Source organism: Cydia splendana, chromosome 27 (assembly GCF_910591565.1).
Source record: "Cydia splendana chromosome 27, ilCydSple1.2, whole genome shotgun sequence".
NCBI lineage: Eukaryota > Metazoa > Arthropoda > Insecta > Lepidoptera > Tortricidae > Cydia > Cydia splendana.
Window position 1 is genome coordinate 8,267,778 of NC_085986.1, and position 26,732 is coordinate 8,294,509.

General features: G+C 42.2%; 3 protein-coding genes across 3 annotated transcripts in view; 1 reads left to right on the top strand and 2 right to left on the bottom strand.

The window, feature by feature from the left end:
* LOC134803756 (uncharacterized) overlaps positions 1-26,732 on the bottom strand; it is a 102,374-nt gene that overhangs the window by 49,400 nt on the left and 26,242 nt on the right. The window lies entirely within an intron of this gene.
* Positions 8,495-20,859, top strand: LOC134803669 (ninein-like). The gene is given in 13 exon segments (XM_063776458.1): positions 8,495-8,590; positions 8,737-9,072; positions 9,777-9,930; positions 9,984-10,106; positions 10,178-10,300; positions 10,518-10,688; positions 12,818-13,221; positions 13,306-13,393; positions 13,448-13,603; positions 13,658-13,813; positions 13,868-14,061; positions 15,305-15,417; positions 19,231-20,859. Coding segments are annotated over 12 exon segments (2,121 nt in total). The 5' UTR covers positions 8,495-8,590; positions 8,737-8,755; the 3' UTR covers positions 19,353-20,859.
* Positions 20,905-26,732, bottom strand: part of LOC134803704 (lysosomal alpha-mannosidase-like) — a 128,031-nt gene continuing 122,203 nt past the window's right edge. The window contains exons 30-32 of the mRNA XM_063776504.1: positions 26,272-26,363; positions 24,107-24,176; positions 20,905-21,742 (exon numbers count right to left, since the gene is read on the bottom strand). Coding sequence (XP_063632574.1) covers positions 21,625-21,742; positions 24,107-24,176; positions 26,272-26,363 — 280 coding nt within the window. The 3' untranslated portion in view covers positions 20,905-21,624. The remainder of the gene's footprint in view (positions 21,743-24,106; positions 24,177-26,271; positions 26,364-26,732) is intronic.

Below are 26,732 nucleotides of genomic sequence, written 5' to 3' on the forward strand. Positions count from 1 at the left end.
TTATAAACGTACTTAACTATACCCCGAAGTTAACGGAATTCAATAAAAACACGGTGTATAAATAGAATTCATTTTAGTATAAGGTGGTCAGTTACTAAAACCGGTCAGTTAATGGCGAATTACCCTATCAAAAATGCCCTTAAAACGGTTACCCACTGTATAGATAATTTTAATTTTTTTGCCAGCACCATACGAATTTCATTTCGTTCGTCTCTTTGAATATACATATTTAAATTTACCACCCTTTTTTGTGATGTTAAAACCGAGGTACAGAAGTAGTGCATAATTATTTTCCATCGTATTTTCACGGAAACTTACGAACGTGTCTTGCTACTTCAGTCAGTCTCGGCACAAAAAGTACTGACGTTGACTGAAGTAGCATGACAAATACGAATGTTTCCGAGAAAATACGATGGAAAACAATGATGACATCAGTAAATACTAAATATAGAATTGACGTGCTCAATTTAAAACCGAATTAGTATAAGTACTTAATATAGCTTAAATGCCTTATATACAAGTACCATAGAGTAAGCTTGAAATCTAGTTCCTTTAAAGACGAGAATGGAATAATAAAAAACATATTTGTGTTAAATTAAAATTAAGTACGTCACGTCACGATTCCCACTCTGGGCTTAGCACAAGTGTAATCACGAAACGTCGCTCGCGGAAGACTAATCTATCTCGTTCTAACATTAATTAGAAATTGACGAATAATTATCGTTTTGCTAATAATAAATCGACTTATATCTTTTGGTTTCCAGTGCGATAGAGAAAACTTATGTTGCCGTGCTAAAAAAAATTTTTTTATGTCGGGTTTACGATTCCAATACGTTAGCCCCACAGCAGAGAACAGTTATAGGAGCGGCAAAATTGTCTTCCATCGTATTTTCTCGGAAACGTTCGTATTTGTCATGCTACTTCAGTCAACTTCAGTATTTTTTGTACCGAGACTGACTGAAATAGGAAACGTTCGTACGTTTCCGTGAAAATACGATGGAAAATAATTATGCACTACATCATAAGAGCGGCAAGTTCAAAGAAAAAGTATGCCGATAAAATAGCTGTCTACGAGAAAAGTAATCGCGAAACATTTCACTAACAAAACTCGTACAAACAGCAACGGGTTATTCCCACTAGTTACCACCAAGTTCTTACCAGTGGTAACGACTGGGAATTTTTTTCCCACCTTTTACTACTGGTAACTACTGGGAAAAATAATTCCCAGTAGTTACCACCAACTCGGTTTGTGTAGTAGTTAACACCACTGGTAAAAGGTGGGATTTTTTTTTCCCAGCAGTTACCACCAAAATTTTGTTAAAGTTACCAGTGGTAAAAGGTGGGAAAAAAATTCCCAGTAGTTACCACCAACTCGGTTTATTCCCAGTAGTTACCACTGGTAAAAGGTGGGATTTTTTTTCCCCAGCAGTTACCACCAAAATTTTGTTAAAGTTACCAGTGGTAAAAGGTGGGAAAAAAATTCCCAGTAGTTACCACTGGTAAGAACTTGGTGGTAACTAGTGGGAATAACCCACAGCAACACTTAACTAACAATCGGTGGAGCTTATGCCTCTTATAATAAGGTTTACGAACGGTCAGTTAGGGGTCGTCCAGAAATCATGTGATCGTTTAGAGGGGGGGGGGGGTAAGAAAAATATCACGTATGATCACAATGGGGGAGGGGGGACAGAGAAGATATCACGTGTAATTTTTATTTCAAAGCGGGAAAACGGGGAAAGCCGGATAATTGCGTTAAAATCACCAAATATCACCAAGGGGGAGGGGGGGTCAAAATAGGCCAAATATGATCACATGATTTCTGGACTACACCTTAACAGTGCGGCCGATGGTACAATTACCTACCACATTAAATACGAAAATAATGCAATGGAATAGGGTTAACTACGCTTAGAAATTTTAATTTGAATAATATTTTGATTGAAACTTTACTCGTTAGCGTTCGCAGACAGTAAAGACGTAATATAGTGGAATCTTATTTTCTAGGCTATATCATGTACTTGCCGCAAAACCTTTTAATTTCGGTATCGCTCGAAAAATCGTTATTTTTAAACCGTGGTTTTTTGAAGAACATTTCTAGAAATTCTTGTCAGATTAACCGGTTTAAAACAATAAAAACCGGTTTTTTTCCTATGTCGGTGTCTTTGTTTATGTGGCACACTACCAGGCCGGAAAGTTCGGAAGAAAACCGGTCAATACCGGTATTTTATAAACCGGTTCCGAGCCTTGCCTCTTTTTTCTTCAATTTTGGCACTATTATAAAATAGTATTCGTTCACTCGAACGCCTAAAACTACAAACGTTGTATATTACTTGTAAATAATACGCCATAGGCGTTTAGTCATTTTGCTGTTTTTCGTTAAATATAAAGAAAATTATCGTAGATTAGGATTTTCGCATTTTGCGGTTTTTTTTAAACTATTTATCGAGGCTTTGCGTGTTGAAATTGATTTTCATAAAGTTTCTTTTATAGAAATACGGTTACCTAACTGCAGAAGTAGCTAAACGGGCAATGTTCAAAATTATTTACACACGATTTGAGAGTAAAAGCGTTGGTTTGAATAATTTTGAACATTTCGCACGTTGCCAACTTTTATTTGGTATTGTTTTAACAAACGATTGATACAAGTTATTTGGGGTAAATGTGTCCATGGGACTAATCCGCTTTCCTTGCAATTATAAGTAGAATCAGATATATCGGAGCGTCAAAGGTACTCAGAAATATCTGAACAGAGAAAACGCCTCGTTATCAAAGCGTTAAATTGATTTGCTTAAATATTTTTGAGCATATGGCCATGGTATTCGTAAGTGTAAAGGTTTACATAGTTTCGTTGGGAAAATGCGTCTATGATACATAGAGTTAGCCCAAGATAACACTGCAACGATTTTGATAGCACAGACTGTGCAAGTGTTATTTGTACGTCTTCATTTCATAGAAGTTTGACGTTCAAAATAACACTTGTACAGTCTGGGCTATTAAAATCGCTGCGGTCTTCTTGGTCTAACTCTAACTTTTCCATCTTCTTGTAATTCTAAAGAAACCGGATTTGTGTTATGGACGGAATTACCTAAGTTGACCTAATATTAATATGATTTTACTACGGGCTATGTCAAAATTGATTTTTATTTTGATATTTCGCTGCAATATTACAGGGTTCTATGTTTCACTTTTATTGAACTGAAATTTGAACATTGTCATAGTGACATTAGGTCGAATTTCAAATATCCCGAAAATGTAACATAGACCTTTGTAATATTGTGCCAGCGATTTGCCTGTTCGGTGTGAACATTAGAATATAATAGAAATGTTACATTTGTACCATTATTTTTTTTTATTGTTAATTTGTCGTAATTAGTATATATTTTTTCGCTAAAGCTAATTATGATTATCTGTTTTGCAAATAGGTAACATTGACAGAACTGTCAAATATCTAGAACAGTAACCCTAATGTAAATTTCATTTGATAGCGTGTCATGTCATGACATACGCGTTTGCGTCAAGTCTAATTTTGTATGAGATTTTGAGTTTCCAAAACGTCCCGCTTGGAGCGCTGTTCAAAATCCCATACAAAATGAGAATTAACGCAAACGCGTACGTTACGTCACGTTATCGAATTAAATTTACACTGGGGGGTTCAGCGGCGGTAGCATGGTCGCATTGTCACCATGCCTGTCACGTTCTAACAAGTAAGTGCGAAAGTGATGGGTATAGTGACAGGCGATAAAAATGCAACCATGCTGCGCCCGCTGGTCGATTAAACATACATCAAAATTGTATATATTTTGTTGTGATATTTTTAATGGATTTTTGTGACAATATACGAGGAAAGGAAATTTAAATTGTAATTTTTGTAGCTATTGCAAAAGCTGAAGAAATTTTTAACGAAACAAGATAGATATTGAAAGTTATTTTTTCGCGTCTCACCGGCACTTTATAAGTGTGAGCGGGACAGACTCCTTTCCTTGTGTATTGTGTTCGCTTTTATTTGTAACCTAGAATAATTAGCTATACACCCTGTATCTGACTTAAGCTGTATATTGTATAAAAAAATTAAAAAGAATACTGTAAGCCGAAAAAAAAACTAACGGCAAAAAATATATTTTTCAAGTCAGTGCATATAGAGGCGGTTGCTATATTGTAACACAAGAAAAAAATAACTTGTGAATGTTGTTTTGTGAAAAAGATGGCTGTTTTAAAAAAAGCGACCGCCACATTAAAATAATTCGAGTTTCTCACAAACGTCAATCGATCGATCATTCTTTTTCAGCTTTAGCGCGGCTACCACGAGTTTGGCAGTTACGTTAGCGAGGGTGTGAACTCGATCGCATTCCCTCTATCCATAGACTAGGAATCCTCTAGACGGAGTTTAGAGCAATTATTTCATGAAACCGATGCTGCCAAAAATACAGGGGTGCGGGGGACGAGGTGAGCGAGTCCCGTGCCGTGATTGGTCCGTTCAAAGACACGGACGTCACACAAAGACACTTTCGACTCGAAAATGGAGTAAAACTACCGTATGCGTGGCAGAGGGGGTAGAGCTACTATGCTCAGTCTGGAGGATGTCTTGTCTGTGCCTCTATCGCATGAGTGCGAGCGAGATGGACTGCGATCGAGTTTACACAGTCGCATAACATGAATAACCAACTCGTGGTACGGTCGAAAGTATTAATTTATGACCCATTTCGTACCTTGTCACAGTGACAATCGATATGAAAGTCGCTAGAGACGTCATACCAGGGGTGTGAAACTCCTCCCTTCGGGCAAACTCGGCTCCGTTCGGCTCAGCATTGCTCCGAGCAATTATTAGGGTTGACACAACTTGACGTCCCTTTGCGTGCACGACCACAGATAAGATAATGGTAATTTTGGCAACCCTAAATAGCCGAAAGGGATAGTGCCATATATTAGAAAGGGAGAGCACGATTCGACCCTGAACCGCTGTCAAACCTCGGTTTTGTAGGAAGTTTCCTTTCTGTACAGTCAGGGTCGTCTTAAACTATGCTGGGGCCCTTGGGCACATAAGAATTTGGGCCCTTTTGGAAAGTAAAAAAGCGAATTAAACTAACATTTTTCTACTATGATCTTCTATTTATTATGAGCAATCAAATATACTGTTACTGTCTGTCCTTCGGGGCCCCCGGAGGATGAGAGCCCTGGGCATGGGCCCCGTGTGCCCTTATAAAGACGGTAGAGTGTACTGTAGTACTATAGACACACTGAGAAAACAGAAAAAAACCGGACAAGTGCGAGTCGGACTCGCCCACCGAGGGTTCCGTACTTTTTAGTATTTGTTGTTATAGCGGCAACAGAAATACATCATCTGTGAAAATTTCAACTGTCTAGCTATCACGATTCGTGAGATACAGCCTGGTGACAGACGGACGGACGGACAGCGGAGTCTTAGTAATAGGGTCCCGTTTTACCCTTTGGGTACGGAACCCTAAAAACGAATACAAGATGGAGAGATGAGCTACGAAATTTCGACAGATACTGGTGGAGAACAGCACAGAATAGGAAGGAATGGGAAAAACTGGGGAAGGCCTTTTCCGCACACGCGGCATTCAAATGAATAAAATAAATTGTAAAACAATAAAAGTTAAAAATAAAATTTAATTAATAAATGTAATGAAAGTGTAAAAATAACAAAAACGCATGAAATAAAGGCAATTACTATTACTAGTACTATATTATTTATTCTGTGGTCATACTATTGTGACTGACAAGGTACAAAATGGGTCACAAATTAAAACTGTCGACTACTGGAGTGTCAAAGACGGTGCAAAGTGAGTATAAAGACGATAAGCGTAAGTACCACACTTGTCTGTAATCCTGAACCTTCAATATGATGGCAAACAGAATTGAGTGTATAGGAGTTGCAGTCAAAGTAAATTATGTAGCCACAGTACATTTACTGCCATCTATCGACAGAAGATTAAAACTGTTAGAACGCCATTGAACTTTGATTTTATTCTTTCACTGATATGTGTTAATTTGTTAAATATTGAAATTAACGGCATTTACTCGGTCAAAGGTTATGGCGCCATCGCTCGAAAATATTGCACGATACCTTTGGCATATTGTCGAGTAGATGGCGTTAATTTCAATATTTAACAAATTAAATTAACACATCAGTGAAAGAATAAAATCAAAGTTCAATGGCGTTCTAACAGTTTTAATCTTCTGTCGATAGATGGCAGTAAATGTACTGTAGCATAATTTACTTTGACAATCCGCCTCTATTTCAAATTCTCTTTGATGATGGTAACGATTTTTACAAGCTTTTATATTTAACCTTCAATATTTGTATGTATGTTCGGGTCAAGCTAAATTAGACCCACTTCCTAACATTCGATTGAGCTGACCCTTTCACCGTGCTTTCACCACAGAATAAATAATAGTACTAGGTACAGAAGACTCACTTTCTAACAAAGCGCGTCTGTTACGATCAGGACAGATATGGCCGCTAGGTGGCGACAGCGCCACGCGCAGCTTATGGCTAGCCACCAAAATTGGTGTGGAACGGATGCTTTTAGCTACCTGTAGCAAAGCGACGAAATCTCGGAGTGAGCCACGCACGCCTGCCTTCACTTACATTATGTTATGTAAGTTTGGTGACTAAAAATTATGGTACCATCGAGCTGTGCCATCATTCGACCGACGAGGTATAGGATTTGTGGTTTCTAATTACGTATATAAACTGGACTCGGATTAAACTGACAATTTAATTGTGTGGTGTGGACGCAAAAATGAAACTACAGTGGATCTGTCCAATCTGGGGGCACGGCAGTGCCCCCGCCAAGTCGAGCAATACAAAGAGGCACGGCCGTACCATCCTTTTCTCGAAGCAATTCAGGCCATTTTCGACGTCCTGTAATTTTGTGCTGGCTAAAGCTAGAACCCTGAATTTTCAGTGACATATAGGGGTTAACATGCTTTACATATAATCTCAAAAACATTCAATTTGAACTTGTAGTTTAAAAATTATTTTACGTCAAAGTTCCTTAATTTCGACACTGACACACTCACCGATCATCATAATTCTAAGGTACTTCTAGCATACCCACAAGCTTTAAAATTTAAACATAGGTAGTTTTCAGTGTATCAAGCCATAGAAAACCTAAAAATATTGCAATATCAGTCACGTTTTAAAGATCTAAGAACTGCATAAGTAAGTTTGTAATTCCATATAAATATATGCTATTACAAAGTTACTGTTGCAGTTAATACAAATAGTAAGTTAAGTAAAGGTACACTACGATGTACGATGTGAGTATGAATGAAGATGTGTTTAGTTATGATATGTGTATACATAGTATAGGTGTGAGTACCCGAAAACAAGGACTGCTTACAAAAAGAGATGAGATCCCATCAAAAACATTACATGTAAAAAGGTGCAAGTCTCGCAACACTTCTACTACAAAAAAGTTTTGAGATGTAATGTGAAACCAAGTCGATTATTTTAATCAGTGCCAGTAATACATATAAGATATACTATTTGGTTGGATCATACCTTAGAGCATTTAGTAACTGGAGACGCCTTGGCTGTTATTTTCGGTACAAAAGAGTCTGCCTATTTCTGCGAGGGAGGGGCATGGAGGGGCACTTCGAATTTATTTAAAAAAACCGGGCAAGTGCGAGTCGGACTCGCGCACGAAGGGTTCCGTACCATAATGCAAAAAAAAAAAACTAAAAAAAAGCAAAAAAAAACGGTCACCCATCCAAGTACTGACCACTCCCGACGTTGCTTAACTTTGGTCAAAAATCACGTTTGTTGTATGGGAGCCCCATTTAAATCTTTATTTTATTCTGTTTTTAGTATTTGTTGTTATAGCGGCAACAGAAATACTTACATCATCTGTGAAAATTTCAACTGTCTAGCTATCACGGTTCGTGAGATACAGCCTGGTGACAGACGGACGGACGGACGGACGGACGGACAGCGAAGTCTTAGTAATAGGGTCCCGTTTTACCCTTTGGGTACGGAACCCTAAAAATGTGTGCCATGTCAGATAAACGTCAGTCCATACAAAAGTTTGCACGATTGTGCAAGGTTTTCGGCAGAGGGGTAAGCTTTTAAAGGCATGCTCTAAGGATCCCACTATAGTACTATGACATGTGTAGACGCCAGGTTAGATTGACAATCAAATTGCTAATTTAAATTCATCAAATTGTCATTGTTCCGCCTGGACGGACCTTAAAAAAACTGCCCATGAGAACGTTCTTATATGTACTGATATTCCTGTTTGTAAGTACAATAAACTCAACAAAAAAACGTCGGTAAAATGAGGCAAAAAATGCACTAATAATATACTTATTTGTAGTAATATGATTTAAATTAATCAAGTTGGTATATTTTAATCCATTTATGCGTTTAGTTGTAACGTGCGTAACTATGTAGAAATCCGAACGCCTGTCGATCAATGTCAGCTGTCACTGTCAGATGTTATCTTGCTGTGTTGTACGTTCAGTGTTTATTATTTTATTGATCCGATCTCATTCCGCATACTCCAAAAACGAAAAGGCTACTTACTCCAGTTTCGAAAAAATTACAATACTAACTAATAATAACTTGGTAAGAGATATATCGATATCTAAAGCAATATTATGATACCAAACGATGAGTTACAATTACACTTTATAATAAGTACTATAAACGGTGTTTCTTGTCGTTTTTGTCCATAAATGCCATAAATATTAGTAACATATGTTGTTTTTCAGCAATTATAAGGTAGCAGCAATGCTGCCACGGCAATATTACAACGAGCAAGACGTTCGAAAACGGCAAATCGATACTTTAAAAATATTCAATGACAACGTCCAAGAAGTGACTGAAAATACGGAGTATAAAGTAGATTTCACAATAAATGGGAAGAATTTCAGCTTGAACGTGATATTAGGGCCGGAGTTTCCTAATGAGAAGCCAGTTATATTGGTGAATCCTCCGGTATCGCATCCATGGGTGGCGGAGCACTCAAGTCAAGTGGTTGGGGCTCCGGGGCTGATCCAGTTTACTGTGCATTCGGATTTGGGGAGAGTTGTGCATGCTGTTATTAGGTAAGTACATATAAGTTATCTTTAAAATTAACATTAAGTATGGCATTTTTTTAACGCTAGGGATAAGTTCATCTGCAGGCTGCAAATCTGCCACCATTACTTACAACAAAGAGAATTGAGTGTATAGAGGCTGTCATAATAAATTTTGTAGTCACAGTAAAACTGCCATCTTTCAACACATGATTAAAACTTTTAGAATGCCATACGACATTGACCCATGTTCTTTCACCAATACATGTTAAAATTGTTAAATATCGAATGGTGTCGCCATCTACACGAGTATAGGCCAAAGGTATGGCGCCATCTTTTAGAGCATCAATTTTCTGTCCACATTTTTTTCTTAGACTTTATTTATCTTCCGCGGAAGCTCCGCCGAGTGGATCTGACCTAATGTCAGACTTTCAATCTGGAGGTGACCGGTTCAAGTCCTGGCTCGTACCAATGAGTTTATCGGAACTTATGTACAGAATATCATTTGATATTTACCACTAGCTTTTTGGTGAAGGAAAACATAGTGAGGAAAACTGCATACATCCGCAAAGAAATTCAAAGGTGCATGTGAAGTCCCCAACCCACATTGGGCCAGCGTGGGGACTATACCCCAAACCCTATCATTCTTGAGAGGAGGCATGTGATGATAGATCTTTGCTTATACTTAATTACTACAGATGAATATTTCTGATATTATCGTACCACCTACACAGGGAGCTCCAAAAGGCACTGCCAGTAGAAGAAGAGTCTCAGAGCAGCCCCTCGCACTCACACTCCCTCCTGTTTCCGGAGCTTGGAGAGCTGACGATTGAGGAGCTGCATGAGATCCTGGAGAACCCGGACTTGCAGGTAACCTTTCACAATGTTGTCAGGGCTTATTTCTGATATTATCGTACCACCTACACAGGGAGCTCCAAAAGGCACTGCCAGTAGAAGAAGAGTCTCAGAGCAGCCCCTCGCACTCACACTCCCTCCTGTTTCCGGAGCTTGGAGAGCTGACGATTGAGGAGCTGCATGAGATCCTGGAGAACCCGGACTTGCAGGTAACCTTTCACAATGTTGTCAGGGCTTATTTCTGATATTATCGTACCACCTACACAGGGAGCTCCAAAAGGCACTGCCAGTAGAAGAAGAGTCACAGGGCAGTCCCTCGCACACATCCCACCTCCTGTTTCCTGAGCTTGGGGAGCTGACGATTGAGGAGCTGCATGAGATCCTGGAGAACCCGGACTTGCAGGTAACCTTTCACAATGTTGTCAGGGCTTATTTCTGATATTATCGTACCACCTACACAGGGAGCTCCAAAAGGCACTGCCAGTAGAAGAAGAGTCTCAGAGCAGCCCCTCGCACTCACACTCCCTCCTGTTTCCGGAGCTTGGAGAGCTGACGATTGAGGAGCTGCATGAGATCCTGGAGAACCCGGACTTGCAGGTAACCTTTCACAATGTTGTCAGGGCTTATTTCTGATATTATCGTACCACCTACACAGGGAGCTCCAAAAGGCACTGCCAGTAGAAGAAGAGTCTCAGAGCAGCCCCTCGCACTCACACTCCCTCCTGTTTCCGGAGCTTGGAGAGCTGACGATTGAGGAGCTGCATGAGATCCTGGAGAACCCGGACTTGCAGGTAACCTTTCACAATGTTGTCAGGGCTTATTTCTGATATTATCGTACCACCTACACAGGGAGCTCCAAAAGGCACTGCCAGTAGAAGAAGAGTCTCAGAGCAGCCCCTCGCACTCACACTCCCTCCTGTTTCCGGAGCTTGGAGAGCTGACGATTGAGGAGCTGCATGAGATCCTGGAGAACCCTGACTTGCAGGTAACCTTTCACAATGTTGTCAGGGCTTATTTCTGATATTATCGTACCACCTACACAGGGAGCTCCAAAAGGCACTGCCAGTAGAAGAAGAGTCTCAGAGCAGCCCCTCGCACTCACACTCCCTCCTGTTTCCGGAGCTTGGAGAGCTGACGATTGAGGAGCTGCATGAGATCCTGGAGAACCCTGACTTGCAGGTAACCTTTCACAATGTTGTCAGGGCTTATTTCTGATATTATCGTACCACCTACACAGGGAGCTCCAAAAGGCACTGCCAGTAGAAGAAGAGTCTCAGAGCAGCCCCTCGCACTCACACTCCCTCCTGTTTCCGGAGCTTGGAGAGCTGACGATTGAGGAGCTGCATGAGATCCTGGAGAACCCAGACTTGCAGGTAACCTTTCACAATGTTGTCAGGGCTTATTTCTGATATTATCGTACCACCTACACAGGGAGCTCCAAAAGGCACTGCCAGTAGAAGAAGAGTCACAGAGCAGTCCCTCGCACACATCCCACCTCCTGTTTCCGGAGGTCGGGGAGCTGACGATTGAGGAGCTGCATGAGATCCTGGAGAACCCGGACTTGCAGGTAACCTGTCACAATGTCAGGGCTTATTTCTGATATTATTGTACCACCTACACAGGGAGCTCCAAAAGGCACTGCCAGTAGAAGAAGAGTCTCAGAGCAGCCCCTCGCACACATCCCACCTCCTGTTTCCTGAGCTTGGGGAGCTGACGATTGAGGAGCTGCATGAGATCCTGGAGAACCCGGACTTGCAGGTAACCTTTCACAATGTTGTCTGGCAGGGCTCCCAATCAGGGATGTTGGGGATGCAGATTTTTTGACATCCGCGGATGGGGATGCGGATATTTAAAGGCTCACATCTGCAGATGTGGATGCTGATGTCAATATTAGGAACTTAAAAAATGACAAATATAAATATTACATATTTAGTAATATTTATAAAAAAAGAAACGTTTAGTATTTGAGCAAGTATAGGTGCGTTTACTGTTGACATGTAAAATATTACTTTTTACCAATAAACGCTATCTATCTATCTATACATATTTAATAAACAGTAACATGGCCGACTTTTCTGTATCTAGACGATTTCGTTATAGGTAATAACGAAATTACCTGACACTTACGCCGCTAAGACGTCCGCATACGCATAAGTTCCGCATCGATTTACGCGGATTCGGATGAAAATAATGTGGAAGTTCCGCGGTTGAATATGCGTAACATCCCTGCTTCCAATATACATGCTGACCAGACACCGACCAACCTGGTAGATGATGATGACTGACATACATATTTCTAAGAAGAAGTACTGAACCACCTGTCGTACAACATTCCCACTTCATTTTTAGGGTTCCGTACCCAAAGGGTAAAAACGGGACCCTATTATCAAAGAGAATAGAGTGTATAGAGGGTTTACTGTCATGGTAAATTATGTAGCCACAGTACATTTATTACCATCTTTCGACAGAAGATTAAAACTGACTTTGATCCTTATTCTTTCACTGATATGTGTTTATTAGTTAAATATTGAAATTAATGCCATCTACTCGACAGTAGGCCAAAGGTTATGGCGCCATAGCTGGCTGGCTTTTTAGCCATAAGACCATACTGTTAAAGTTAGACCGAGAAAAGTCTAACTTTATCCTTGTGCCGCCCAATGTACATTAGGATGTACACTCAGTTTCGATAGAATGTCAACCTTAATTAAAAACGAAGTAGATAGCATTTCATGTGTCTCGTAAAATTTTCGAACAAATGAAATTCAACCCAATTGCATATACAACAAGATTCTAATTTTCTTGGCTATAAATTTGCATGGTGGGCGGCACGAGGCTGTTATACTTTTATAATCTTTGTATCTTTTTCGTTATTTGATATACAGTGTTTACTAAACTTTTGACTCAAAATCTCGTCTCACAGGACAAGCTTCTAGAAACCACGCCCCAACTCCTCGCCCTGAATCTGGAGACGGAGGAACTGATGCTCAGCATCGAGAGGATAGCCCGGGACAACATCGCAGAACAGCAGAGACTGGACGAGATGAAGACGGATGTCGTGGACCGGATATCCGCGCTGGTGCAGATGAAGATAAACTATGAGGAGCTGCATACTAGGTGAGGCTTCTTGCAGGACCAAATTCTAGAAACTACGCCCCAACTCCTCGCCCTGAATCTGGAGACGGAGGAACTGATGCTCAGCATCGAGAGGATAGCCCGGGACAACATCGCAGAACAGCAGAGACTGGACGAGATGAAGACGGATGTCGTGGACCGGATATCCGCGCTGGTGCAGATGAAGATAAACTATGAGGAGCTGCATACTAGGTGAGGCTTCTTGCAGGACCAAATTCTAGAAACTACGCCCCAACTCCTCGCCCTGAATCTGGAGACGGAGGAACTGATGCTCAGGATCGAGAGGATAGCCCGGGACAACATCGCAGAACAGCAGAGACTGGACGAGATGAAGACGGATGTCGTAGACCGGATATCCGCGCTGGTGCAGATGAAGATAAACTATGAGGAGCTGCATACTAGGTGAGGCTTCTTGCAGGACCAAATTCTAGAAACTACGCCCCAACTCCTCGCCCTGAATCTGGAGACGGAGGAACTGATGCTCAGCATCGAGAGGATAGCCCGGGACAACATCGCAGAACAGCAGAGACTGGACGAGATGAAGACGGATGTCGTGGACCGGATATCCGCGCTGGTGCAGATGAAGATAAACTATGAGGAGCTGCATACTAGGTGAGGCTTCTTGCAGGACCAAATTCTAGAAACTACGCCCCAACTCCTCGCCCTGAATCTGGAGACGGAGGAACTGATGCTCAGCATCGAGAGGATAGCCCGGGACAACATCGCAGAACAGCAGAGACTGGACGAGATGAAGACGGATGTCGTGGACCGGATATCCGCGCTGGTGCAGATGAAGATAAACTATGAGGAGCTGCATACTAGGTGAGGCTTCTTGCAGGACCAAATTCTAGAAACTACGCCCCAACTCCTCGCCCTGAATCTGGAGACGGAGGAACTGATGCTCAGCATCGAGATGATAGCCCGGGACAACATCGCAGAACAGCAGAGACTGGACGAGATGAAGACGGATGTCGTGGACCAGATATCCGCGCTGGTGCAGATGAAGATTAACTATGAGGAGCTACATACTAGGTCAGGATAACATAAACATATTTATTATTATTATTGTGGTGTTGTGGGCCTTTGAGTGCCACGTCCACCAAGCTGTGATCTATTGTCACGGCCCTTTAAAGTTCACTACTCGATTTTTCGCCCCCGAAAAGCCCCATATAGCAATTGCATCGAAATCGTTACAGCCGTTTCCGAGATCCCCGAAATATATAAATATACATATATACAAGAATTGCTCGTTTAAAGGTATAAGATAAATTAATATATTATCGCTTCATAGGCAGTGATCGGCAAAGTCGGTGCCACACCTCGGGAATCCAAGTAGAAATCTTAATATGGATGTCGCAGTCGGATCGTATAATCCGCCGTATTACATTACGGCTAGCCGTTTTCAAAAACAGGGGCGTTTTGAAATGCGGCGGTTTAACGATTAGCCGGATTGAATGCGGCTGAATGAAAATCCGCCGGAATGTATTCGGCGCCATACGTTCTTCAACACGGCTAGCCGTAATGTAATACAGCGAGTCATTAGCCGCCGCTTTGACAGTTTTTAGTTCCCATTTTTAACACCCGTGGCGCTGCCTGACAAACGCTGGGGTGTCCATCAAAAATGGAGTTCGTCGGACTGTTTCTTTTCAAAAAACATTTCTTTCGCAACTTAACTAGACGGAGCCCCGCTTCGCGGGGCTCCTATTTCTGAGCGGTTTGCCCTTCGGGCATCTGAAGCTACCTAACGAACCTAACCTACCTACCTATTGATTTAGTGAGACGTCCGTGAAAACATTACACTTTGGGGAAAAAAGCGTAGGTAGGTAAGTAGGTTAGGTTCGTTAGGTAGCTTCAGATGCCCGAAGGGCAAACCGCCCAGAAATAGGAGCCCCGCTTGCGGGGCTCCGTCTATTTAAGTTGTGAAGGAAATGTTTTGGAAAAGAAACACATGTAGTGCGGTGGGACCATGGTAAAAATAAATTAAATTGCAAACATTGTCAAACTCTGGTTACGTGGGCGACCGAAAGAACTGGTCACTCTACAATCTAAAATAGTAGTACGATGTGGCTAAACGTTGGCCGCCTTATTGAAGAACGTATCACAATGACAATCCGGCTAATCGTCGAACCGCCGCATTTCAAAACGCCCCTGTTTTTGATAACGGCTAGCCGTAATGTAATACGGCGGATTATACGATCTGACTACGACATGGACATGACTCAAATGCCGCGATCTTGTTCGAAAAAGTATTGATATTTATTTGTTTGTGTGGCAGACACCAGAAATTGTCAGAAGAGTACGACCCACACCGCATCAGGGATTGCTTGAAAGCGGCCGCCTTGAAGGCAGACGAGGATGCCGAGGCCATCGCTGAGCAGTTCCTACTAGGTGAGTAACAGAGACGGACTTATACAGAGGGAAGAGATAGGCACTTAAAAAAAATGTTGCCTAAGTATAGATGGAGGGATAGCCGTGGAAAATAAGAGCAACGGCCTATACTTCGTTTTTTAAGCACTAGAAGGGTAAACAATCTTGACGTGTCTTTTTATTGAAAAACGCTTTAAAAAATATTTGAGGCGAATCCTCTAGCTGCGACTGCCAACGTCGTGCCATAATAATCTAACAGATGGCGTTAGGGAGCTAAAACCCAATTAGTAAGAAACCTTTTTTTTTGACGGAGTGGGAATGCATTTACGCACAGTGTGTGGGACTCACCGCTCCTTATCCCTCTCTTAGCGAGAGGGGGGGGGAGAATTTGGCCCTGCCCACTAAACCCACTCCGGCGTTTCACCCTCTTTGCCGTTCGTGAGATCGATGGGATCGAGGTCATTCCACCACGGCAGCCCCGGCTTATCGCCAGGGCACCCTCACAATGCAGGGGGGGATCAGAAACGCTTGATCCCCACCCCTACGACGTGTGTGGGGCCGATGCGATGCGATGCGGGTTCGGTACCCACTGGCCCCACTAGGGCTCGATGCGAGCATACGCTCCTCGCCTTCGACCCTGCCGCCTGCGTCGGAGAGGAAGCGCGTCAGCAGCCGCTTCTCGCTCCCTCTCCGCCTCCTCCTTCTGCGACATGACTTCTTCGCAGAAGGAGGCCACCGCTTCCCATTTCCTCTCGCTACCCAGCATCACCGCTATTATGCTGTGTAGCGAGAGGTCCGCCACCCCCGTCGCTGCCCTGAGGGAAGCTCTTTCCACGGCCCAGCGATTACACTCTTCCAGAGTGTGCTGAGCCGTATCATCCGCCGCGCCACATTCGTGGCACTGAGGCCACGGCTCCCTCTGTATTTTGTGCAGATAGTGTCCGAAACAGCCGTGTCCGGACACCACCTGCGTCACCCTAAAGGCCAGGGCCCCCCTGCCCCGATCCACCCACTCGTCCATTACCGGGAGAATAGCCCCTATGGTTTGGGTTCCATAGTGGCTATCCTCCAAGGCCTCCCGCCACCTCTCTCGTAGGCGCTCCGTGGCTCCCCGCATCACCCTCTCGGCCTCCTCCGCGTCTGGGAGCTCCCCACGCCCCCTGGCTTCCGCCCTCAGCCGGTACCTGTCCGCCAGCACCCCCGCGTCCAGCTCCCAAGGCGGGGTGCCGGCAAGGAGGCATGCTGCTGCGTGAGAGGTGGTGCGGTAGGCCCTCACCATCCTCTGGGCCACCACCCTCTGTGGCCGACGGAGCAATGCCCTCGCGCGTCCCGTCAGTCGTCCGGCCCAAATTGGCGCTCCGTAGAGCGCCATGCTCCGGACGATCCCCGCATATAGCCGCCTACATGGGGCATTCGGCCCCCCCCAGATTAGGCAGTAGGCGGCCCAGAGCCGAGGCAGCACCTATGAGACGAGGAGCCTGTCTCGCAAAGTGCTCCTCGAGTGTCCATCTTCTGTCCAGGACAAGGCCCAAGGACTTGATGTGGGCCCTGACCTGGACAGCTTCGCCCCCCACCCTCACTGCAGTGCCCGCCGGCAGCTGCCCCCACGCCCTCGTTCGCCCGAGGACCATGGCCTCGGTCTTCGGCAGTGCGACCCTAAGCCCCAGGAGTCCTATGCGGTGCACCGTGAGCTCGGTCGCCACCGCTGCCCTCCTGAGCACCTCTTCCAGCTCCTTTCCCCACACGGCCACCAGTGTATCGTCTGCATAACATATGGTGACCATGCATGGAAGCTGCGACCCCCGGATCACCCAGTCGTAACCGAGGTTCCACAGGAGGGGACCCAGAACAGACCCCTGTGGGACCCCACACACCATAGCCCTCGCGCCCCGGACACCCCTCTGCTCATAGAGCACTACCCGCCCCGTCAGGTATTGCTCTATGACGCGCCTCAGATAGTGAGGCACTCCATGGTAGCGGAGTGCCTCCCCAATTACCGTATAGGGAAGGGACCCGAACGCGTTAGCGATGTCCAGTGACACCGCCACCACTCCCTCCCCCTGGCCTGCCGCAAGTAGCCCGAAATCCCTCAACGCGCCCACCGCGTCTATAGTGGACCGCCCCCTACGGAACCCGAACTGGCTGTCATGCAATTAGTAAGAAACCTACATCGCGCTTACGGAGTTTTAAATGTCAGTTGCTATATATATACCTTCCGACCAACTCTCAGTGGACTTCGGTCCCCAGGCATAACACCCGCCTGGAGAGAGTACTCTCTATTGCCTCTCTACCTTCTACATATTTATCATATTTATGACTTATGAAACCAAAAGAAAGTAAATGATCATATAAGCGCCACTTGCACCATCCCACTAACCCGGGGTTAACCGGTTAAGCCAGTAGTTGCCATGGTTACCAGTACAATTTGACACTGGGTCAATGGTTTAACGGGTTAACCCCGGGTTAGTAGGATGGTACAAGTGGCCCTAAGTAAATGAAATTTAATTGTTATATATTTGCTCTGACTTATTTTTCAAAAGTGTTTTTTGGATAAACAGAAATGTTAAGAGTGTTTACCCCTTGTAAATTACTAAAATACAAATACAAATAATTTATTGAGCAAAGTATAGTACAGTGGTTGTTCTTAAAGACTAAGAATGTATATAGAGACAAGTGGTTTACAAATGCCTGAACTAGGATTCCCTGTGTTCCAGGCAGCGAAGGACAATATTAATTAATTTTTAATTATTCACTTAATTATAAACTAAATGTATTATATAATATAACTGTAATCACCTTAACGAAGAAGTAGGTTCTTAAGTATTAAATATCACAGTACAGTAGGTAATCATTTTACGAAGAAATAACGAAGTATATACAGCTACAGCAGGGATGTTGCGGATGCAAATTTTGTTGACATCCGCGGATGCGGATACGGATATTTAAAGGCTCACATCCGCGGTCAAGGTTAGGTACTTAAAAAACTTCGTACGTATATATTACATTTTTAGTCATTTTTATTTAAAAAAAGTTTAGTATTTGAGCAAGAATACAGGTGCGCTATATTTAATAAACAGTAACTTGGCCGACTTTTCTGGATCTAATCGATTTCGTTATAGAATGACGAAATTACCTAGCACTTACGCCGCCGCTCCCCGACTTGTTCGACATCCGCATCCGCATTAAGCTCCGCATCGACTTTATGCGGATGCACATGCGGATTTTGAAAATAATGCGAGACTGCCGCGGTTGTGGATGCGGATGCGAATATTCGCAACATCCCTGAGCTACAGTTCCGGCAAAGATACATTGATTGAGTAAGATGCGTAAAATCGAACACAATTTTGTGTTTCTAATTTGACAGGTAAACGAGATGGCGCTGTACAGCTTCATACATTTTGCGGTAACTCTGATTGTTATAAGGTGACGTTTGATTATTCAGTGACCACAAAACACATAGCGCCATCTGTTTTGGATGTCAAACCAAGGGGCATTTTTTTTTCTTAGATCTTACCTCACTGTTACAATCAATTATCTTTGTACGGACCGGTTTTTACCTCAATCTTTTTAGGGTTCCGTAGTCAACTCCTTAATTTCCAATTTTTTACGTCGAAATAAATTTTATTGTCACTAGGAACCCAAAAAGTTTGCCGTAAAAAGCCTGAAGGTGATATATTTTTGGCTGGTACTGTAGTTTGCTATACTATCCTTATTACTGGATCCGAGCGTCTGGCAGGTGTTCATATGTGCAAGCTCTTAAGCTCTTTGTCAGTAGAAAAAGTATTTGTAGCCTTTTTCTAGTGACCAAAGGTTTTCCAGACTTTTTTTTTCTAGGTAAGATGCCAGTGGAGCGTTTCATCTCACAATTCGCGGAAACGCGCGCGAGGGGGCAGGCGCGGCGCGCGCGCGAGGAGAGACTCGCGCACCAGCTCGCGCAGCTACATCGCGCCACCTAGGTCAGCTGACAACAATCTCATACCATAGAAAAATATAAGTAGGTAAGGAACAGAGATCGGACAAAGCGTCATTGCTCGCAATAATGTGGACATGACTCCAAAATTTATTAAATAATTAATCATTTCATTAATTTCTTACCTGAGGTTTAATTTTGATTCCTAATCAATAAATAACTCAAAGATTTCTTATAATGTAAATTTATTAAAAAAATAATCAGTATGTTTTCCAAATTATCTGTAGGTACTCAATTTTTATATCAAAAATATATTAAGTGCTATTTATTGACTAGGGGACAAAATTAAATCTCAGGTAAAAAAATAACTAAAATAATTAAATGATTAATTATTTAATCAAGTTTGGACGTCATGCTCCGTGGAAACCCCACTGTCTGTTTTGTGATTTATTGAAACGTAATGCTGATGTACACAATATGTACTGAATTAGTACATACTTCAAAAAAATTGTACCTCAATAGATCGAGAGTACAATAAACTCAATTCGGACTTGCTGTAGAGCATCTCCCCAGCAACCCCAAAATTTAATTAAAGAAAATTTTTAGGGTTCCGTACCCAAAGGGTAAAACGGGACCCTATTACTAAGACTTCGCTGTCCGTCCGTCCGTCCGTCCGTCCGTCCGTCCGTCTGTCACCAGGCTGTATCTCACGAACCGTGATAGCTAGACAGTTGAAATTTTCACAGATGATGTATTTCTGTTGCCGCTATAACAACAAATACTAAAAACAGAATAAAATAAAGATTTAAATGGGGCTCCCATACAACAAACGTGATTTTTGACCAAAGTTAAGCAACGTCGGGAGTGGTCAGTACTTGGATGGGTGACCGTTTTTTTTTTTGCTTTTTTTTGTTTTTTTTTTATATGGTACGGAACCCTTCGTGCGCGAGTCCGACTCGCACTTGCCCGATTTTTTCGTAAATACTTACTTTTTAGCAAATAAGATACCGAAAAAATGTACTGTGGTTTTTAACGTTGAATGAGTTAGCCATGGCTAGTTAAATTAATTAATTGTCGCCAGGACGCAAGCGCCTCCAGCCGACTTCTCAAAGGTACGAAACTTTGTTTTTTTACAATGGGGTTTCGTAGTCACCTAGACACCCTTATACTTTCGCTAGGTCTGTCTGTCTGTCTGTCCGAGGCTTTGCTCCGTGATCGTTAGTGCTAGAAAGCTGCAATTTGGCATGGATACATAAATCATGCATTGCGACAGAACGGTAAAATACAAAGTGCAAAAAAAAATTTAGGGTACCTCCCATACAAAAAGTTTTTTTTTGTTTTGTCGCGACTGATACATTCCGCTACTTGACGCTAGATGTCGACTACGAAATAACTAGCGTTTTCGTAAGAAAACTGATGTATGGAGTTACCACTCTTTCTTTCCTTATATTACTCTATGGTGTTACTGTAGTTACGTATGTATTCCCTAGGTTAATATATTAAGCTGTTCTTCCTATATTTATATAACGTATATAACATGGATTGTGCAATAAAACGATACTTGTAATATTTAAATGTATTTGTTCATTTTTTCTGTTCAGTCTGCAGCAGAAGTTGCTAAGCGGGCGAGGTGTTCAAAATTACCTTGACACGCTCTTATTCTCTTAACAATAAAGTCGCGTCAAGATCATTTTGAACGCCTGGCCCGCTTAGCAACTTCTGCTGCTGACTGTTCCATCACGGCAAGTAGTAGGACCGAATACACCCCATAACCCCTTCGCCGCCAAAATACAGGTATACCTAAATACCGACCGGCTCTAGTTCTCTAATTCTATCTAATTGTCTAATCATTATTAGAGATACAACGGATAGTTGTTTTGCCGGATACCGGATACCGGATGTTCGGCCTGACAATCGGCCGAATATTCGGTATCCTGCCGCCGAACATTCGGCTGGCGGAACTATATCTACATTTCGGTTTTTCAGGTGCGCATTGTGCAGATTTTGATCTGTTTCGTAGTGAACGTTCGCGCGGACTCATTTCTAGCTTCGAAATAAGTGCTCGTGCAAGTGAGTGGAATATTTAAATTGTTTCAAAATTTAATAAACGAGTACGATTATGACCGTGACTGCTTCTTAAATCCAATTTGTTTACTCCGAAATCAAGCAAAGTTACTATCCGGTGTCCAGCCGGATAGTAGGTCACTATCCGGTATCCGGCCGGATATTAAAATAACGGCCGGATAGGCCGGATACCGGATAGTAACCGAATGTCCGGTGCATCTCTAATAATTATGTTCAATTGTGCCTATATTAGTCTAGATAACATAGTTTTTGGAAGTCTCGAAGCGTATGACGAAAGTACGGATCTGTGTGGGGCGTAATGTGACCACGAATTCGGGCTCCTCGCGGGTCAGGGCTGCGCGGCCCGTCGACCTGAAAACATGTCCAAAAGCACGATAAAACAATAAATAATCGTACTAATCTCCAAAACGTAATTCAAGACCAAAAAAGTAAGAAAATGTTGCCACTGCAATAATTTGTTTGTAAAATAGTAAATTCCTTTTGATAAATAATCACGCAAAGATAATTTATTTATTAGTAATCGTACTCCTACTATTTAAAAAAGTACTTTTATTTACTTAAATACACGACGCGCTAGTAAAAAGTGGCAACATTTTCTTACTTTTTTTGGTCTTGAATTACGTTTTGGAGTTTAGGTACAGAAGGTTCACTCTCTAAGGCCAAGCGCGCACCACGATTTTAATTTTTGCGACACGATTTTAGAATCGCGCTGTAATATATCGCAGAAAATTCACTGCGCGCACTGCGATGAAAAAGTCGACGTTTTGTTCATTCTCAACATGGATTTCGTACCAGTCGTTTGTCATGAAACGTGTCTTTAATATGCGTTCGCTGTATAACTTTGAGTATTTATGCCACAAAGGTGATCTCCTTCTATTTCCATAATTAAATGGTCAACATCTAGCGTCTCATCTTGAGACTCCATCGGAGAAGCAGTTTCCGACATGTTGAGGCTTGGAGAGCGAAGTGCCGACTGAGGTCCGGAGTGCGATTTTATTATCGCAGTGCGCGCAGGGCCATACAACTCCGTATGCTGCAATTCACTTTGCGACAATCGCGTCGCGAGCAGTCGCGGAAAAATGTGACAAATCACAATTTTAAAATCGCTGCGATATTTTTGTCGCATATGCGCGCACTGCCATATAAACACATACGTTACATTTCTGCGACTAAATTATCGCGCGACAAAAAGTCGTGGTGCGCGCTTGGCCTAACAAAACGCGTCTGTTACGATTAGGACAGACATGACCGCTAAGTGGCGACAGCACCACGCGCGGCCCATGGCTAGCCACCAAAATTGGTGTGGGACGGATGTACTTGTACTTGCACGATATAAAAGCGCTTGAATCCATCCGCACGTTAAATTCGATTAACGACCAACGCTTAAAGTCGAAAATCCAATAACGCTTAACAAAAAACGCCACCGACATCGTGTGAATAAATACACATGTATCCATTTGTGTCATTCAAACGCTTTTTTAACCTTTTAAACGCCAAACGGCGCATCCATTTGCCGTGCCACTGACGCCAGGGGGGTAAACTTTAGTTTTGTGAATAAATAATGCCAACCTAAAAGTGGGGTGTTTTTCAGTAGATTTTCATCAAAAAACGATCGACGTCAAATGCCGTCTTTGGCGTTGTTGTCACGATTTTGCGTTGACGTCAATTGCCGTCTGTGGCGTTCAACGCGCGTTGTAAAAGCGCTCGTGCGAATGAGGCCTTTAGCGTGCGGGTGTGGACGGATTCAAGCATTTTTACGTATCTTACTCAATCAATAAGGTACCGTAAAATGGGGTGAGTATAGGTGCAAAAGTGACATTCAAACCTCGATAACATTTTATTTTTACATATGCAAACTGAATGGTGTATACATATAATAAGTGTTCCGGACGTTTGTATTTTAGTTTTTATTTTATTTTGGATAGTTCCATTTCAAAACTTTGACGATAAACAGGAAATCCCACCTCACCCCGTAGTCCCTCGTATTTGGGGTGAGTTGGGTTTTCATACAAAGGTGATTTTGGAAGATTGTTGGATCGATTTTTTTTTTATTATGAGTATTACTATAGCTCCATTTTAAATTGGAATACATTATTTTTGTAGCAGTAGTCTTAAAATCCCATCTCACCCCCCTTTCATCCCTTCTCTCCCCATTCATAACCCAACTCTCCCCGCGAACCCTACTCACCTCATTTTACGGTATCTATTAGATACTTTTCATACGTTGATAGTCTGTGCCTATCCTATAAACTAGAGATGCAATGGATAGTTGTTTGCCGGATACCGGATACCGGATATTCGGCCTGACCATCGGCCGAATATCCGGTACCCGGCCGCCGAATATTCGGCCAGCGGAACTATACCTACATTTCGGTTTTTCAGGTGCGCATTCTGCAGGTTTGACCTGTTTCCTAGTGAACGTTCGCGCGGACTCATTTCTAGGTTCGAAATGAGTGCGCGTGCAAGTCAGTGGAATGATTAAATTGTTTTAAAATAATAAACAAGTACGATTATGACCGTGTCTGTTTCTTAAATCCAATTTGTTTACTCCGAAATCAAGAAATGTTACTATCCCTATCCGGTATCCGGCCGGATAGTAGGTCACTATCCGGTATTCTGCCGGATAGTAAAATAATGGCCGGATAGGCCGGATACCGGATATTAACCGAATATCCGGTGCATTTCTACTATAAACACCAAAATGACTCGACGTACCTCTTTCTCCTTCTGGCTTCTCTTTGCCGACGCGTGCGCATCCGAGCTGGTTCCATATCCACGTCCTCATCTACAACAGATATATATTTGGAACAGGGATGTTGCGGATGCAGATTTTTTGACATCCGCGGATGCGGATGTCAAGATTAGGTACTTAAAAAGCATCAAATATTACATTATTAGCAATTTTTACTAAAAAAAAAAACGAAACGGTCAGTATTTCAGCAAGAATACAGGTGCGTTATATTTAATAAACAGTAACTTGGCCGACTTTACTGGAGCTAGACGATTTCGTTATAGGTAATGACGAAATCACCTAGCACTTACGCCGCCGTTAAGACGTTCCTGTACCGACTTGTTCGACATCCGCATCCGCATTAAGCTCCGCATTTATTTTAAGCGGATGCGGATTTTAAAAATAATTCCCAAATTCCCTGCTGGATGCTGCTGGGGAGCGAAGTCCAATAAGAGTTGGTTAGTAAATTTTGCAACTCTGTAAGAGATCGATCGACCATCGATCTGGTCCGCACAGACAGGCGGCTTGCTTAGCCTGTAGAGCCTAGTGGCTTTCAATCTGTGAGGCAAAAGGGCTTAGAGCCTAGCCGACAAAAAACAAAAACGTTTGTACTTCGATACACGCTAAACTACTACCTCTACCTACCTTAGCCACGATAAAGAGAATAGATAGTATACAGTGTGGAAAGATAAGTCGGGCCCTGGAGGAAAACTACCTTAAATCCTTAAGCTGGCTCATTTTACTTAAAGGAGACATTTCTTTATTTTTAAAAAGAAACAAAACCGCATTCAAAGATTTTCTAAAACTCGCTTGCCTCGCTCGGGACTCGAACCGACTAAAAATTCCAAAATATAAACACTCGTAATTTTATTCTACTAGTCGATATAGTTAATGTTAATGATAACATTTCTCCAAGAAACATTAGGTCTTACACTCGTCTGTCGTATAAAATATCCATAAAATCTAATATTTAATACTCAAGATTTTTTTAGACAAGCCAAATTGAAGAAAAAAAAAAAGAAAAATCTTTAAATGCAGCTTTGTTTCTTTTTAAAAATAAAGGAATGTCTCCTTTAAGTAAAATGAGCCAGCTTAAGGATTTAAGGTAGTTTCCCTCCAGGGCTTGACTTACCTTTCCACACTGTAGATGGGTCCTGTCATAGTAAATTTTGTAGGGCACAGTAAATTTACTGCCATCTATCGACACACGACTAAAATTCAAAATGAAAACGTATAAAACTATCAAAAAAATGTATATATATGGATAAATGATTTTATTATTTTTATATCCTTTTGACCCATGTTCATTCACTGATACCTAGGTATGTGTTAAAATTGTTAAATATGAAACGGTGTCATCAATGCCATCTAGCCGAGCATAGGCCAAAGGTGTGTGCGCCATCTATCCGAGAGTGACTTTTTCTTGATTTCCGAGGCAAGGCTCGGAACCGGTTTTTTCTTCATACAAATAATACCGGTATTATTTCGTTCTTTTTCGTTCTATGGTTTATTATTTCATTTTTAATGGGACAATCTAATAATACGAAGTTACCTAAATACATGATTCAGTCCTACGTAAAGAGCATAAAATAATTAAAAATGTTGCCCTATTTCGGGTTTTTTCAAAAAACCGGTTCCGAACCTTGTTCCGAGGCACGTTTTTTCCGTAGACTTTATTTATTTTATACGGAGTTACATATGTCTTTGGTTACGAGTAGGTGCGGCAGGTTGCGAAAATTCTAGAATGTTCGTTTTTACTAAGGTAGTCGCTATGTAGTCACATAGCTGGCTGGCCTCTATACGCTAAGCAAGCCGCCTGTCTGTGCGTCACGTAGCCTAGAATCTTGTGGTTCGTAGTCTACTAGGGTTACCAGATGTCAGGAATTTTCCTAACATGTCAGGAATTTTGGCCGTTTGTCAGGAATGCGGCCGGAATACGAAAATGTCAGGAATTTTAGTGAATTAACAGACTTTTATATACCTACATTATTCAAATTTACTTAAGTATATAAATCCATTGGCAGTGACAAAGGACTGAGGAGACGCCACGCGCCATGCACAGATGTTACACAATGAATGCTACTTAGATACCTAGTTGGAAAAATCTGAAAAATTGATAGTTGGAAAAATCTGAAAGAATATAGCAGACCTTCATCTCCGCCCTGTTTCTCTTCTCCACTCTCGTACACGTACGCTCTTGATCCGTAAGGTTCATTCGGCTTCATTTCGGCTTCTCTACGTCTAGAAGGAATATTAGAGTTAGATTTTACTTTTTCACCAGCTTTTTTTTAGACTTTATTTTTCAGAAATTGAGGAGAAAGTTGCTATTCATCCATAATTCCAAATTCCCTTTTCAAATTCATATTCCTCTTGGAATTCCTTTCGCTTTCGCTGACTTCTATTTTCAGTTCGATCCAAAACGTCGATCGATAAACATATTTTTATTTTAACAGACTGTACTTCCTAAGTTTTTAAATACGGCCAAAAGCCACTTATCTTGTAGTTCTGATTATAATATTTAGTCAAAGATAATATATGTAATATCGTCGGGTGCCAAGCAAAAGTCACTAACTAACACCATTGAAATTATTGGACAATAAACCGTGTTAC